General features: G+C 34.0%; 1 protein-coding gene across 5 annotated transcripts in view; it reads left to right on the top strand.

Annotated features, from left to right (window-relative positions):
* Nucleotides 1-12575, top strand: part of dia (diaphanous related formin 1) — a 54733-nt gene that overhangs the window by 17362 nt on the left and 24796 nt on the right. For 4 of the 5 annotated variants that reach the window (XM_074184297.1, XM_074184299.1, XM_074184295.1 and 1 more), the window contains 4 exons: nucleotides 1983-2159; nucleotides 7705-8015; nucleotides 8197-8368; nucleotides 8434-8589. In XM_074184297.1, the coding sequence (XP_074040398.1) occupies nucleotides 1983-2159; nucleotides 7705-8015; nucleotides 8197-8368; nucleotides 8434-8589 (816 nt within the window). The remainder of the gene's footprint in view (nucleotides 1-1982; nucleotides 2160-7704; nucleotides 8016-8196; nucleotides 8369-8433; nucleotides 8590-12575) is intronic. The other variant, XM_074184296.1, reaches the window with a different exon arrangement.

Below are 12575 nucleotides of genomic sequence, written 5' to 3'. Positions count from 1 at the left end.
GATCGAACTCTTCCAGAGTACTTACAAATCGGTATTACTTAGCGTTTCGTGAATCAATTACCTACAATTGTGATCTATGAGATCAAATTTACAAAAAATTCAGCAATTAGAGTAATACGATTATCCCTCAGGCACCTAGGCATTGTAAATTGTGATTTCATTTCTCATTGTGATTGCACCGTCAACTTTCTGATGTTTTCCTGAGAGAGGTCTCAAAGACAAATCGTGAAAGGAATGTTTTCTACAATCAGACAAAATATCTCCTAAGGGATGCTGTGAAAGCTTCAGCTAATTAATTTGCCAAATTAGATAGGTGTTTGCTATCATCTAAACAAATATTTGATTGCTACCGACATCAATAAAATTGTACGTCCTCAGAAGCAAGAATTATAAATTGACCACATTCCAAATCATCCATTGATTACACACAACTAGGAACTCACACAGAATCAAAGATTGCCGAACCGATCGGTGCACGTTTCACTGTTCTACTTGTTCATCTGCAGGCCATCTACAAAGAGTTTGCATTAAGTCTCATAGAGTGTATCGAAATTCTGGAATGAGCACTCGAACGAAGTTGAGAATCTAGATCAGGCCTATTGAATCAACAATATGTGGATATTTATAAAAATAAAAACGTCAGCGATAATTCTTCAAAATACCTGATGACAGTTAAAATTCAAAGTCATCCACAACAGATTGAGGTCGAATCAGGAGCAGGTTTAACACTTTTACTCCGTTCGTGCTATCAAAATTGAAGTTTTTCAATATAAACAAAAATCATCAGGATCTCTACATTGTTCCGGACGATTATTCTTCATTATTGGGTCTTGTATGGATTCGACATTTGGATAGTGATTTGAGAGAGCTGGACCACAATGGCTCATCACTTCGCATACCAACTCTATTGAAAACATTTTCATCAAATATGCTTCCAAATTCAAACAAAAAAAACCTATCAACTGTATATGTAGACCATTACATAGTGAAGAAGTCGACATTGGACATGCGCAGTATTAGCATATTATGTCTTAATCATGGTCCTACAAGTTCAAATTCGCTAACTTTCAAGTTCACCTGTTAAGGACCAAGACTGAGACAAGGACATGAAACGTTGTATAGATGTTTTTATTGAAACAAACATTTTCTTGAAACTAAATTTAAGAGACTAGGTGAAGTTTAAATTGGCCCTAAGTACTTGTGATGCAATGTTTGAAACCTTTGGTGTTGTAATGAATATTACTGGAGTTTTTTTTTCCAACATCAAACCGTTATTTTAACACTTCGATCAGTTTGATCTTTTTTTTGAGGATAATCACTTGGTGATTCAAACACGTGTTGAGGTGTTAAAATAACGGTTTGGTGTTGGGAAAAACTCCAGTAATATTGGTCCTAAGTAGTATACAAACGGAGTCGTGTTTCTATTAATTGTTTGATATTCTTGTCTTCAGAAGAAATCGATATTGTTGGTTCATGTTATTGCATATGTCCATATAATATTGATCTCTCTGGTTTATTTTGCAGACTAATCAGGAATGATTTAAAATGATCAGATTTCTATTTCAACACAATTCGATATTATTACATTCATATTTTTGTGTGGTTGTCGATTGGATTTCTACTTCTAACCCCCAAAAAATTAAAACTCAACATCACATCAGTTTTCGAGAAGCTTAGTAAGGTAGTGTTAAAATTATCACTTTTAAATATAAAAATTTAGACAGGTAGTGATTTACTTATTGGCAAAGGCAGGTTGCATCTATCTCTTTTGAATGTGGCAAGACTAGCCCGCATCCAAAATTATTTTGAGTTTGTTTTTCAAGTATTTGACGAACAGCAGCTGAGATGAATCTACAAGTGAGCGCAGTTAATGTTTGAATTAACTAAAAAATAATAATAAAATGAATTAATACTGTTGAATATTAAAATTTGTTCCTGTGAGCTTTCGAATACTAGAATAATGTTAATATTTTTTGTTTCAGTTGGAATCATGGTTCAAAACGGGATCGACAAAAAAACCAACGGGAGTCCGACCCACTTCGACGCTGGCAGCACGGCCCAATTCGGAGACCGATTTCGTAGACGCTGACGAAGATTATCAGAAGATGATTGATATGATGACCAAAGAAGAAGTCAATGTAAAAATTGAGGAACTTCTGGTGAGATATTTCATTTTTTCAGCTTCGCTTCTGTTCATGTTTCCCTTTTATGTTCAATACAAAAACTTTGGGGATGGACAGGAAATATTTGAAAATAGAAAATCTTAATATTCAGAACTATAAATATTCTTTACATTTATAAGTTCTTACATGTGACCATTTATATGTAAAAAGAAAAATAGTTACTCTTAAAATTGTTGATACTCGCAAAACCTGCTTTCAACAAAGGTGTGTTTTCTAATCGAAATCCTAGATATTTTTTGTTAGTGACACGAGTTCTTTTTTTCATTTTGAAATTAACGTTATCAACTAGTACAGTGTTTATTCTGTATTGCAATTATCTTTTCTCGTAATTAACAAACAAATTTCCAAATAGTAAGCTTCTTGATATAGTACCGAGTGTGCAAGATTAACTTCATTATGTACTCAAGTATCGTTTGCTAACACATGAATTAATTCGCAATCAACGAGTTGATTGATACCATTTAAATACAGCAACCCTAATACTTCGACTTGAGGTACCCCAAGTCACTCTTAATTTTCGAATTCACTCAGAAAAATTGACATCTATCAAAGTAACATAGTTTATAGTTAAAAGACCCTAGTGAGAAAAGTAAAGTGTTCAGGTTAATATATTAAAATACCTTTTTTCTTATTATTTGTATCTTTTTTTGATATGCATATCGAAACTTGTAATGCTGATTTATTATTTTCTGTTTGCGGATGTTTCTTTTAACTCGTTTTCAACTTTTTTATTCTGACTCTGAAAATAGCCACCGTGTTAGGAATCACACGTTGAAAAGTAAGACCTTGTTAGTCCTTAACTCGCACAAGTTTCGACTTCTGAGGGTTGTCGTTCGTAAAGGTGCGACAGCTGGTTAACGGAAAAACATATTTTGTATAAGCTGTACAATAACTGCGGTGCAGTTATTCCGTTCTAAAGCCCTTCATTGCCGAACCAACCGTTGCTGAGCGTTTCGTTGCGAAAGATGAGATCTTTTGTCATTTGCTGTTTTTGGGGATTTGTTTATTGCCTAGTGAAAACCACTGATTCTGCTTCAATCTTCTTCAGTACCGCGTATTCCGTCGCTGATAGGTAAAGTTGAAGGTGAAATATGAAGGTGGCTTCGTCGAAAAATCGGACTTATTTGTCGGAGTTTGAATAAGTGTAAGCCACAATAAAACCTTGCGGGTTGCGGCGGAGGGTCGAATAGACCCACTCACTTTGGATCTACCTACCTACTATTCACTTTATTTCCTTACTCGCTTACAATTTATAAGTTTGACATACCTTGAATTATTTTCAGATTCGCCAGTATTGAAAATGTTTAAAAAATCGTTCATCAAAATTATATTGCAAATCCTCCCTATTGTTTCAAATATTGGTTGCAACATTTTCTAGTTGAGTACCTCATAAAGTGTTAATGAAATTGATAACTTTGCAGTGAAAGTTCGAATTTACTTCGTTCTGGATTTCATTACCAATTAATGTTTGTAAAGTAATTTTAAATAAGAATGAGATATATTTTTTATCGTTATTCGGAAGTTATGCCAGAAATGAATTTAATGTTCTTTGGAAACTATTGCAAGTATATTTGTGTTGCAAATTGTCCGATGTTTCCGGGTTTATTAGCCGTGATCTGCAGGTGTTTATACCTGACGTTTCGTCTGCTACTGCGGCAGATATCAAAGGCGATGTGGCAACTGACGAAGTGATCTACCGTGTTGCGATGTGTGAATTGAGAATGGTCCTGGTTCGTTTGTACTGATAATGGGACTAGGTGTCGAATGACTGACTGCTGTTGTACCTGATTGGTCCGACCCTTTTTCAATTTCTTCCTTACGATTGAAATTATTCTTATGGATGAATAGCCTCGGATAGTAACCTCTGGTTTTATCAAGAACTTGCGTGTGTTCGAAGGCAATGTCATGGCTGCTCTCTGAGAGAGCGTGTAGTGCAACTGCCGATTTATCTCTTTGGCCATAGCGGCAACTTCTTTTGTGTTAAATGTGTTTTAACATTTATTTTCGTTGTTCTGATGTAGAACGAACCACAACTACACAGTATTCGGTATACTCTTACTCACTGAATGGTACTTAATGGATCCCTGGGGTCTTTTGCTGGCCTGACACAGGCCGGATTCGCCACGTAGCAAAAGTAGCAAATGCTACGGGCCCCACGACTCGAGGGGCCCCTCGGTCCAACACCTGTCTGATTGTAAAAAAATATCAATTCAGATAGGAGTGTAAAAATATTTTGCTAGGCTATGCTTCACTGCCACCTGAAAATAATTTATATTATATAAAAATATATTTATTAGATAGAAAATTAATTAATTGACACGTTTTTAAATCTATAAATTAACAGGTTCATGTAAAAATAGTTAATTTTACTAACTTTTAACGTTAATTTCTTAATGTTTATGGTATTGGAAACACTATAACTCCTAATAAATATTTTTTTTCGTAATTTTTTTGAGCAGATCCCCTTTGAAAATTGCGTTTCATTACTTTTCGGTTTAATTATAATCGATTACTATATAAGGTGATATTTTTTTATGCGCAAATATTTTAAGGGCGTGTTCGGACCATGAAACTGAACAACTTTTCACAATGAATTTATGTCGAAAAATTGTAACGAATTTTCGGTCTCTCATACAAAATTGCCGATCAGCTGATTAATTTCCTTGGTGAAAGTTGTTCAGTTTCATGGCCCGAACAAACCCTTAAAATATTTGTACTTAAAGAAGTATGACTTTATATAATATCCAATGTATTTCGAGAAAAAGACGAACTGTTTATTTTTGTAACTCAGTCATGATCTCTGGTTGCTTGATTTATTATAAAATATAAAACAATTTTATGAATGAATATAGCTGACCTTTTTTTTTGAATCGATTATCATATCGATCATGTTTCGAGATTATTGAGAGCTAGTGATGGTACTTTGCCTATTAATTTAGAGCAAGATGTTTCATTGTAGGTATCAAAATAAATAACAATAATTTAAAATTTTACCACGTTTCCAAAATTGAGCGCTGGCCACACCAAAAGTTATGCGTTGTTCTACTTTCACTGCACTACACGCAAGTTGGCACCACTGCAAAACAGGGGAATTTCCTGATATTTTCATCGAACGAGCTAGTCGTAACAACCCGATCAAATTAAATAGGATTCAAACAATAATAAAATGATGTATATTTACGTTTGACACAACATAAAAAAACTTTTGAAACCACTTTAGATGTGAGCCATTTTTGAGAAAATTTGTGTTGACATTGCTTCCAGTACTAGCTACGTCCAAGCAATGCGATCCATATTTCTAGATATTGAGACAAAAGCCAAAGATCTAACCGGCTATGCAGAATATCAGCAACGGACTTCAAGACGATGCAAGCGGAATACAGAGTACGACCATTTCACCCATTTCACCGGCTCTACTCCAGTCGACGACTTTGTTGAAAATGAAACACCTTGACAACGTTTTGAAATTCATGTGTTTATTGTCATTATTGATAACTATTGTCTGCTTTATCTGAACGTATGGAAGCATATCATAAAATTTCTGGTTGTTTTGGAGTATTTCGACATCTTCAATCCCTTACAACAGAAGATATTTTGAAAAACGCCTTACGAAGACGATTTGGAGACAACCTAGGCGACGAATTAGTGTAGTTCGCTGAACTGCTAAAAACAGATGTGGCTACAGTTATTGACAGCAAGAAACAAGAGCTTCTGGAACTGCAATTTTATAAACTTTTATCAAATAATTCCTTAGAATCATGTTCCTCAAACGTAGAAATTGCCTTTCGTATTTACTTGTCTCTTATGATCACTAACTGCAGTGGCGAATGTTCTTTTTCAACGTTATGTTGAAACACGATGGGCCAAGAACGTCCTAAATGAATATAGAATATGATTTGCCCAAAGAACTCGATATATGAAAGTGTCATCTCTGAATTTACCTATATTAAATCCAGAAAAGTTTATTTGTAACAGTTTTGTTTTATTTAATACCCTTAACTTGAGAACCTATAGCAAACCAAGGGCCTCTTGACAGAATTTGCTACCAGTCCCGCGCTGGCTTAAGCCGACTCTGGCCTGACACTATTCTTTATCGTTCTTGTGGGCTTGAAGAAGGATCGGATCAACCACGTACAAGCGCAGTCGGTCATCTGACACACACGCACACACACACATACACACACACACATATATATATATATATATATATATATATATATATATATATATATATATATATATATATATATATATATATATTATAGGTACAAACGCACCAGGGCTATTTTCAGTTTGCGCATCGCAATAAGGTAGATCCCTTCGACCTTTGCCGCATCGCTTTCATAATGTCTGCCGCCGTAGCAGACGAAACGTCAAGTATAAAAACCTGGAAACATTATTTTACACCGGCCGTGAAGCCTACACACCTATATTTGTGTTAGTCAATTTTCTAATGTCTTCCCTGTAAGCCAAGAATTATTTTGTACCTATTGAAACGATTCAGATAATATGTCTTTTTTGGTCTTTCTTTACATTAGCCTCTATTTATATTTCTCACAGTTTTATTCTTTATCAATTTCATTATAATTTTTGAACATGTAGGCTCTAATATGCTGTAATGAACCACATAGCAATAAAGATATGCTATTTTCGGACTAATAATTGCTCATTATGTATTTTTATCTTGAAAACAAATAGTTTCTTCATGCTTCTCATTAGAGTTAGCCAAGCCAAATTGCACTCGCCTACTAAGTAATTTTGTCAAATTTTATCTACTTATATGTTTCCAAATATTGGCAAGAGCAATTCAAACCAGATTCCTGGTTCATAATGTTTTCTATCATAATGAAGGAATACCGATCAAAAGAGAAATATGGGACCATAACAAGGACTAGTTTTGACTGGTTTCATTTTAGTCTTTATACCGTGAATCGACTGAAGAATGAGTGATTTGCTTGAAAGCTTTAGTCTCTTACTTTTCAATCCATTCAAAATGTCTTTGGAAAATAAACTTTTGTAAAAGTGTAGGCTCTCCTTTCTAGTTCTAAGTAATCTTACAGTTTTGATACGATTTTGTTTGGGTGGACATCGAATTGCGATCAATTTTCAATTGAACATTTTCCCGAGATTCGATTAATCGCAGGAGCTTTCAGTTTATAGACGATACTTGAATTATACATTTTTCCTGACACCCAATAATTTATCAAGGAACAATTTGAGAATTAACAAATATGTACATACATAACAAGCTGTATTTCAGCAATGGACACTTTGAATCTAAAAAGGGTGTTGAGAGTTAGCACATAATTGATTTTGGAGTAGCAATGCCAGAATCATAGTATTTTATCATTTCAAGAAATTATGTGTAATTATTGATGTGGTCACCGATGGTAGTAAAATAATATAATGCTTATATATTTTCATCCGAGAAATGAACTTTTTACCTGAAACTAAAATGAACTAACTTTTGGTCCAATTCTAAATTTTTTCGATTGTTTCTAAATTCTCTGTTTCATTTCAGAGTGACATGAATTTAACTGACGATAAAAAAAGGCCTCTTAGAGAAATGACATTCGAACACAAACGAGCTATGTTGGTTCAAAACCAGAAGAAAGGACAACGAGAAACAGGCAACAGGTTCAATGAACCTGAAGACTACCACAAGTACCTGGAGCAGTACATAAATTCCGAGAATGTTCAGCTGTATAAATTTCAAAATTGTGTAGAGAGTTTGAGAGTAGCTCTAGCCAATAATCCGCTCAGTTGGGTCGAAAAGTTCGGATCTGATGGTCTACAGAAACTTTTACAGGTGCTAGAAATAGGGTTAAAACAGTAAGTAGTAAGCTAGAATGATAGCTGATGGATGATAGACCTTGATTTTGTATAGCACCACTTGTGACAGGGTTTCCCGGTAATCGAATTTGTTTCATGTCAATCATATCGAGTGGTGCTTTCAAAAATATCAATGTTTAAATTAAAGTGAAACACAAAGTCAAATATTAAATTTTTCTAGTAGAGAAAGTAAAGAGGCCAGAGCCCTTCAGTCGGAATGTTTGAGATGTTTGGAGAAGTTCATGAACAACACAACAGGACTAAAGGCTTTTTTTAAAAATGCCCGTGGACATGTTTTGGTGGCTAGATGTCTGGATCCCGATAAACCTACTGTGATGATACAAGCTTTAAAGGTTAGACTTGAAGAGATTTTTTTTTTGAAAAAGATTAATTCAGTAATAAAAATTTTTTGTTTCAGATATTAGCTCCTCTGTGTTTTCTTGATGAAGGAGTACATGATGAGGGGTGCAGTAAAGTTCTAAAAGCTATCACTCTGGTGGGAGAAGAAGAACAAAGAGAAAGATTTTTGCCTGTTGTTAATGGCATTACAAAAACCAATAATGCAGACTTACAAGTAAGTTGGAAAAAATATACTGTTATGAAAACTTTTCAGTCAGGTTTTCTTTGATTCTGTTTTAAAATTGTAGTAATTTTAATCATTATAGGAGTTTTGATTTTATTTGAAATTATTTGAGTTTATTTTTAATAAAAGACTAGAATGATTTGATTTTACTACTTCTAGATCAATATATAAAAATGGGAAATTATCAAAAAAGAGACAGTGTGTCAGTGTGACAGACTAGGTATTAGAGCCGTTCTCGATTGGTGATTGGTATCATCAGCGGTTGACGTAAAACATGAAGCAATTTTTATTGTGGATGTGTTTCTGGTTCATTTGCCAATGTTCAGTATGTTCCATTCAATGATTATTATAAGGACACCAATTGTAATCATAAACACAAATACTTTACAAATAGGTGTCAGCTGTACATCAGATGCTGATAATATTAAACACTTATCAAAGTTGATATTTTTTGAGACATTTGGAGTTCAAATTAGGAAAGAAAAAGTGCTATCTGTAAACGAATGCATTATTTCACAAGCAATGCAATGGAAGGTCTGCCGAAACCAATCGATAATTCAATTAGTTTCAGAGTGAACACAAAATGATGTTTCAATCTGTATTTAATGAATAGTAACTTATATATTAAAATATCAGTTTTCAGGCTTTTTGTGACATTTCACCATACTACCTAATAATGGTTTTGATTTAACATTATAAGTGTAAATAATTGATGAAACAATGATTTGTCCTTATCATTTGAGGAATATTTCATAAGAGAAACATTCAGTGCCATTTCAAAATTGAACTCATTCCTGTTCTGGAGAGAGAGGCTAGATGGACTACATATAGACTTGTGCACATTGCCAATTGCACAAATCAATTTAATGCAGAGTGCAACAGACTGTTGGTTGACACTGGAAGTCACAGCATTCTGGAAATGACCTCTGATTTTATGCCTCCAACTGTCAACTACGAACTGTCTTATAAAGTACTGTTCCCGAATAGAATGGACTGGATGCTTCGGTAGAAGGAAATATTAATGCAGATTGTTGTTGGTTCACAGATGAATCAAAAACACCTTCTGGTTCTGTTGCAGGTGTTTTAAGTCGCAGACCTAGGGCAGAGATATCAACCTGCCTAGGAACCTATGCGACTGTATTTCAAGCGGAAATTTACGCTATTGATTTGTTTGTGGAGAGATTGGAAGAATCCGACCTCATAAACAAGTCAATAAAAATATTTTGGGACAGTCAAGCGGCGTTGGAAGCTCTTAACTTCTACCGAGTAACGTCAAAATTACCAAAAACGACTCTCTTCGATAGGAAGACTTGACAGATTGTCTCTGGTCTGGATTCCTGGCCATACTGGCCAGGTAGGCAATGAGGCTGCTGCCCCTTGCAAAGAACCTGTCGTTGGCATCACTTTAGGCTTTGCTAAACAAAGATTGAACACCTAGATGGCAAAAAATTTATGGACTTCTGGCAGAATCTTCCAGGATTTGCTCACTCCAAGGCGTTTATTCACCCTTTGAAGTTTGATACCAAACAGTTGTTGGACTACAGTAGGGATGAACGACGATGTCTAACACGCCTTCTTACAGGTCACTATCATTTGAATCATCATATGCAGAGACTTGGACTGTCGGAAGACAGTGTGTGTCGCCTCTGTTTGGAAAATGATGAAACAGCATAGCATATACTTTGTGCCTGCCCCGCTGGGGACTGAGTCAGGGTTTTAGGGTTCTGCAGAGCCGTACTCTTGCCATCTGACCTGAAACAACACTCAGCTGGGTTTATTTGGTCGAGTGTGAATAGGTGTGAGCCACAATAAATCCTTGCGGGTTGAGGTGGGGGGTCGAATAGACCCACTCACTTTGGATCTAACCTAACCTATTCCTGTCCTTGCCATTGAATTTCTCAATAAAATAATCTTAATATACCAAATAACAGCATCTGCTTGCAACAAAATTGTACACACTAGCACCACGCAACTGATGTTTTTGAGTTTTTTTGCATAAAGATTTAGCAGGCGAGGACCAAAATATAATTGCCTCCTAATCCTCCAAATCTTCAACCCCGAGATTTTTTCGCAGGGATTATTTGAAGTTAAAGGAATATTAAGGATATACTGGAATATACTGAAGCTGGAAAATCGATTTATGGTTGAAATTACTCCAGAAATTATACGGACGAATGAGTCTGTAGATATGGTCGATGTAATTTCATTCAATTTTGAATTGTATTCCGTTTGTTGTAAAGTTATTCTCTAATATGTTATTTGAGTGTCTCGCTCTTTTGCTCAAATGCCAATAAAACCCTCCTATCGATTTTCAAACGATATATTCACTTGTTTCTTTCAAACAAAAATGTTTATATTGTCTTCACAGAAACTGCAAAGTTATACAACTTTAATTTTGTTCAATATCCAATATCTCAAACCTAAAACACACTAAAAACAAGAATAATAACACTAGAAATAAATTGCTATATTAAGGAATATCAGGTATCCCTGAATGCAGTTTTACAAGGTCTGTAAAATAAGGTAACACATAAACAATATTTTAATTTAAAATTTTTTATTACAACCCACTTCAAAACCGGTTACATAACCTATGTAATTTTGCAAACCATTGTTTGTATTTAATGAATTTGTTTAATAATCAAAGTGTATATTAATGGTGAAATATAAAGCCAAAGGATTTTTTGTAAATCCAATAGATGTAGATTACTTTAGTAAAAGGAAACGCCATATGAAAAAAAATTGAGGCAAATCTCGGGGGGGGGGTGGTGCACTCTGGTAGACAGTCTCCCCTCTTATTACTTAAAATCTATGGAATTAATTTCGTGACAATTAAATATATTATAATAATTCGGCTTTGAAGTAAAATTCAAAATGGTTTTAAACTATTTTTTAGGTGACTCTTTTTGTTTGTTTAAGCTTGTTGAAAAAAGTTAGTTGCAGTCTTTATGCATTTTCATTTGTTAAACCTCTCTATTTTCTTATCTCTTCAAAATCTTTATCAGTAAGGTACTGAAATGGATGACTCACTGAGATAACCTGTTTTTATGTTTACCATTTGAAGAGCTACCCTTCAATTAGTAATCCTAATCCTACTTTTGAAAACTAAATCCACATTTTGAAAAATATTTTGCATATATCACAATGATTTATCTTTGTATGCCAGTCTTGTTATCTACCCAGTATCTAGCACACCTTCTTACTTGGTTTTTGCCCAGGAAAAATACCAGCGAATTTTTTTTATTTAAAATGTGGGAGTATGGAAGGTACTGGAAAATATATGTAAATAAAGTGAATAAATAAGTGTTTGAAATTATGATATATGTTGGAGAAAGTATTTTAAATTAATAGTGGATGCAAGTGATTTAGTTTATTTGATCATGAAGTTTTCTCGGTGGACAAAGAAAAAAATTAAAAGATTCAAGGTAATTTGTGTTATTATCTTACAATATTTTCATTAATGATATTTATTGATGATCAATGTTTTTAACATTTGATTTGATATTTCTTTTTTTAATAATGGCATTTTGAACATTGGGAAAAAAAGGTTTTGGCCTTCTACTTCTCCATTGTTATACAAAAAAAATGTGAGGATTTCCAAAAAAAAAAAGGAATAAAACATTCAATTTCAAACTAAACTCTTTGAAAGATATGTAAAACATGCAAAGAAGTAACTTTCATATACAAACTGGAAGAAAAATCCCTCTCGAAATTACTAAAAGACTTTTGAAATAACTACTTTTATATGAACATTGAATTATAAAAAAACACTTTTTTCTACTCAATTTGAATTCCAGTCATTTTATGGAATTGAATTATATATCATTCACAGGATTGCTACACATACACAAGATAGTAAATGAAATAGGTAAAATTTCACTTTAATGGAACACTAGTCATCCTCAATGACAGACATCTGATATTTGAGAATACGACACTTGCCCAATTGCCTCTTCAGCAACAATCTGGATAACAAT

The sequence above is a fragment of the Leptinotarsa decemlineata genome, unplaced genomic scaffold (genome assembly GCF_025532065.1).
Source record: "Leptinotarsa decemlineata unplaced genomic scaffold, Ldec_3_MD MMD2_tig00026354_RagTag_RagTag, whole genome shotgun sequence".
NCBI lineage: Eukaryota > Metazoa > Arthropoda > Insecta > Coleoptera > Chrysomelidae > Leptinotarsa > Leptinotarsa decemlineata.
The sequence above is the reverse complement of the archived record's forward strand: the minus strand, read 5'-3'. Positions and strand labels throughout refer to the sequence as shown.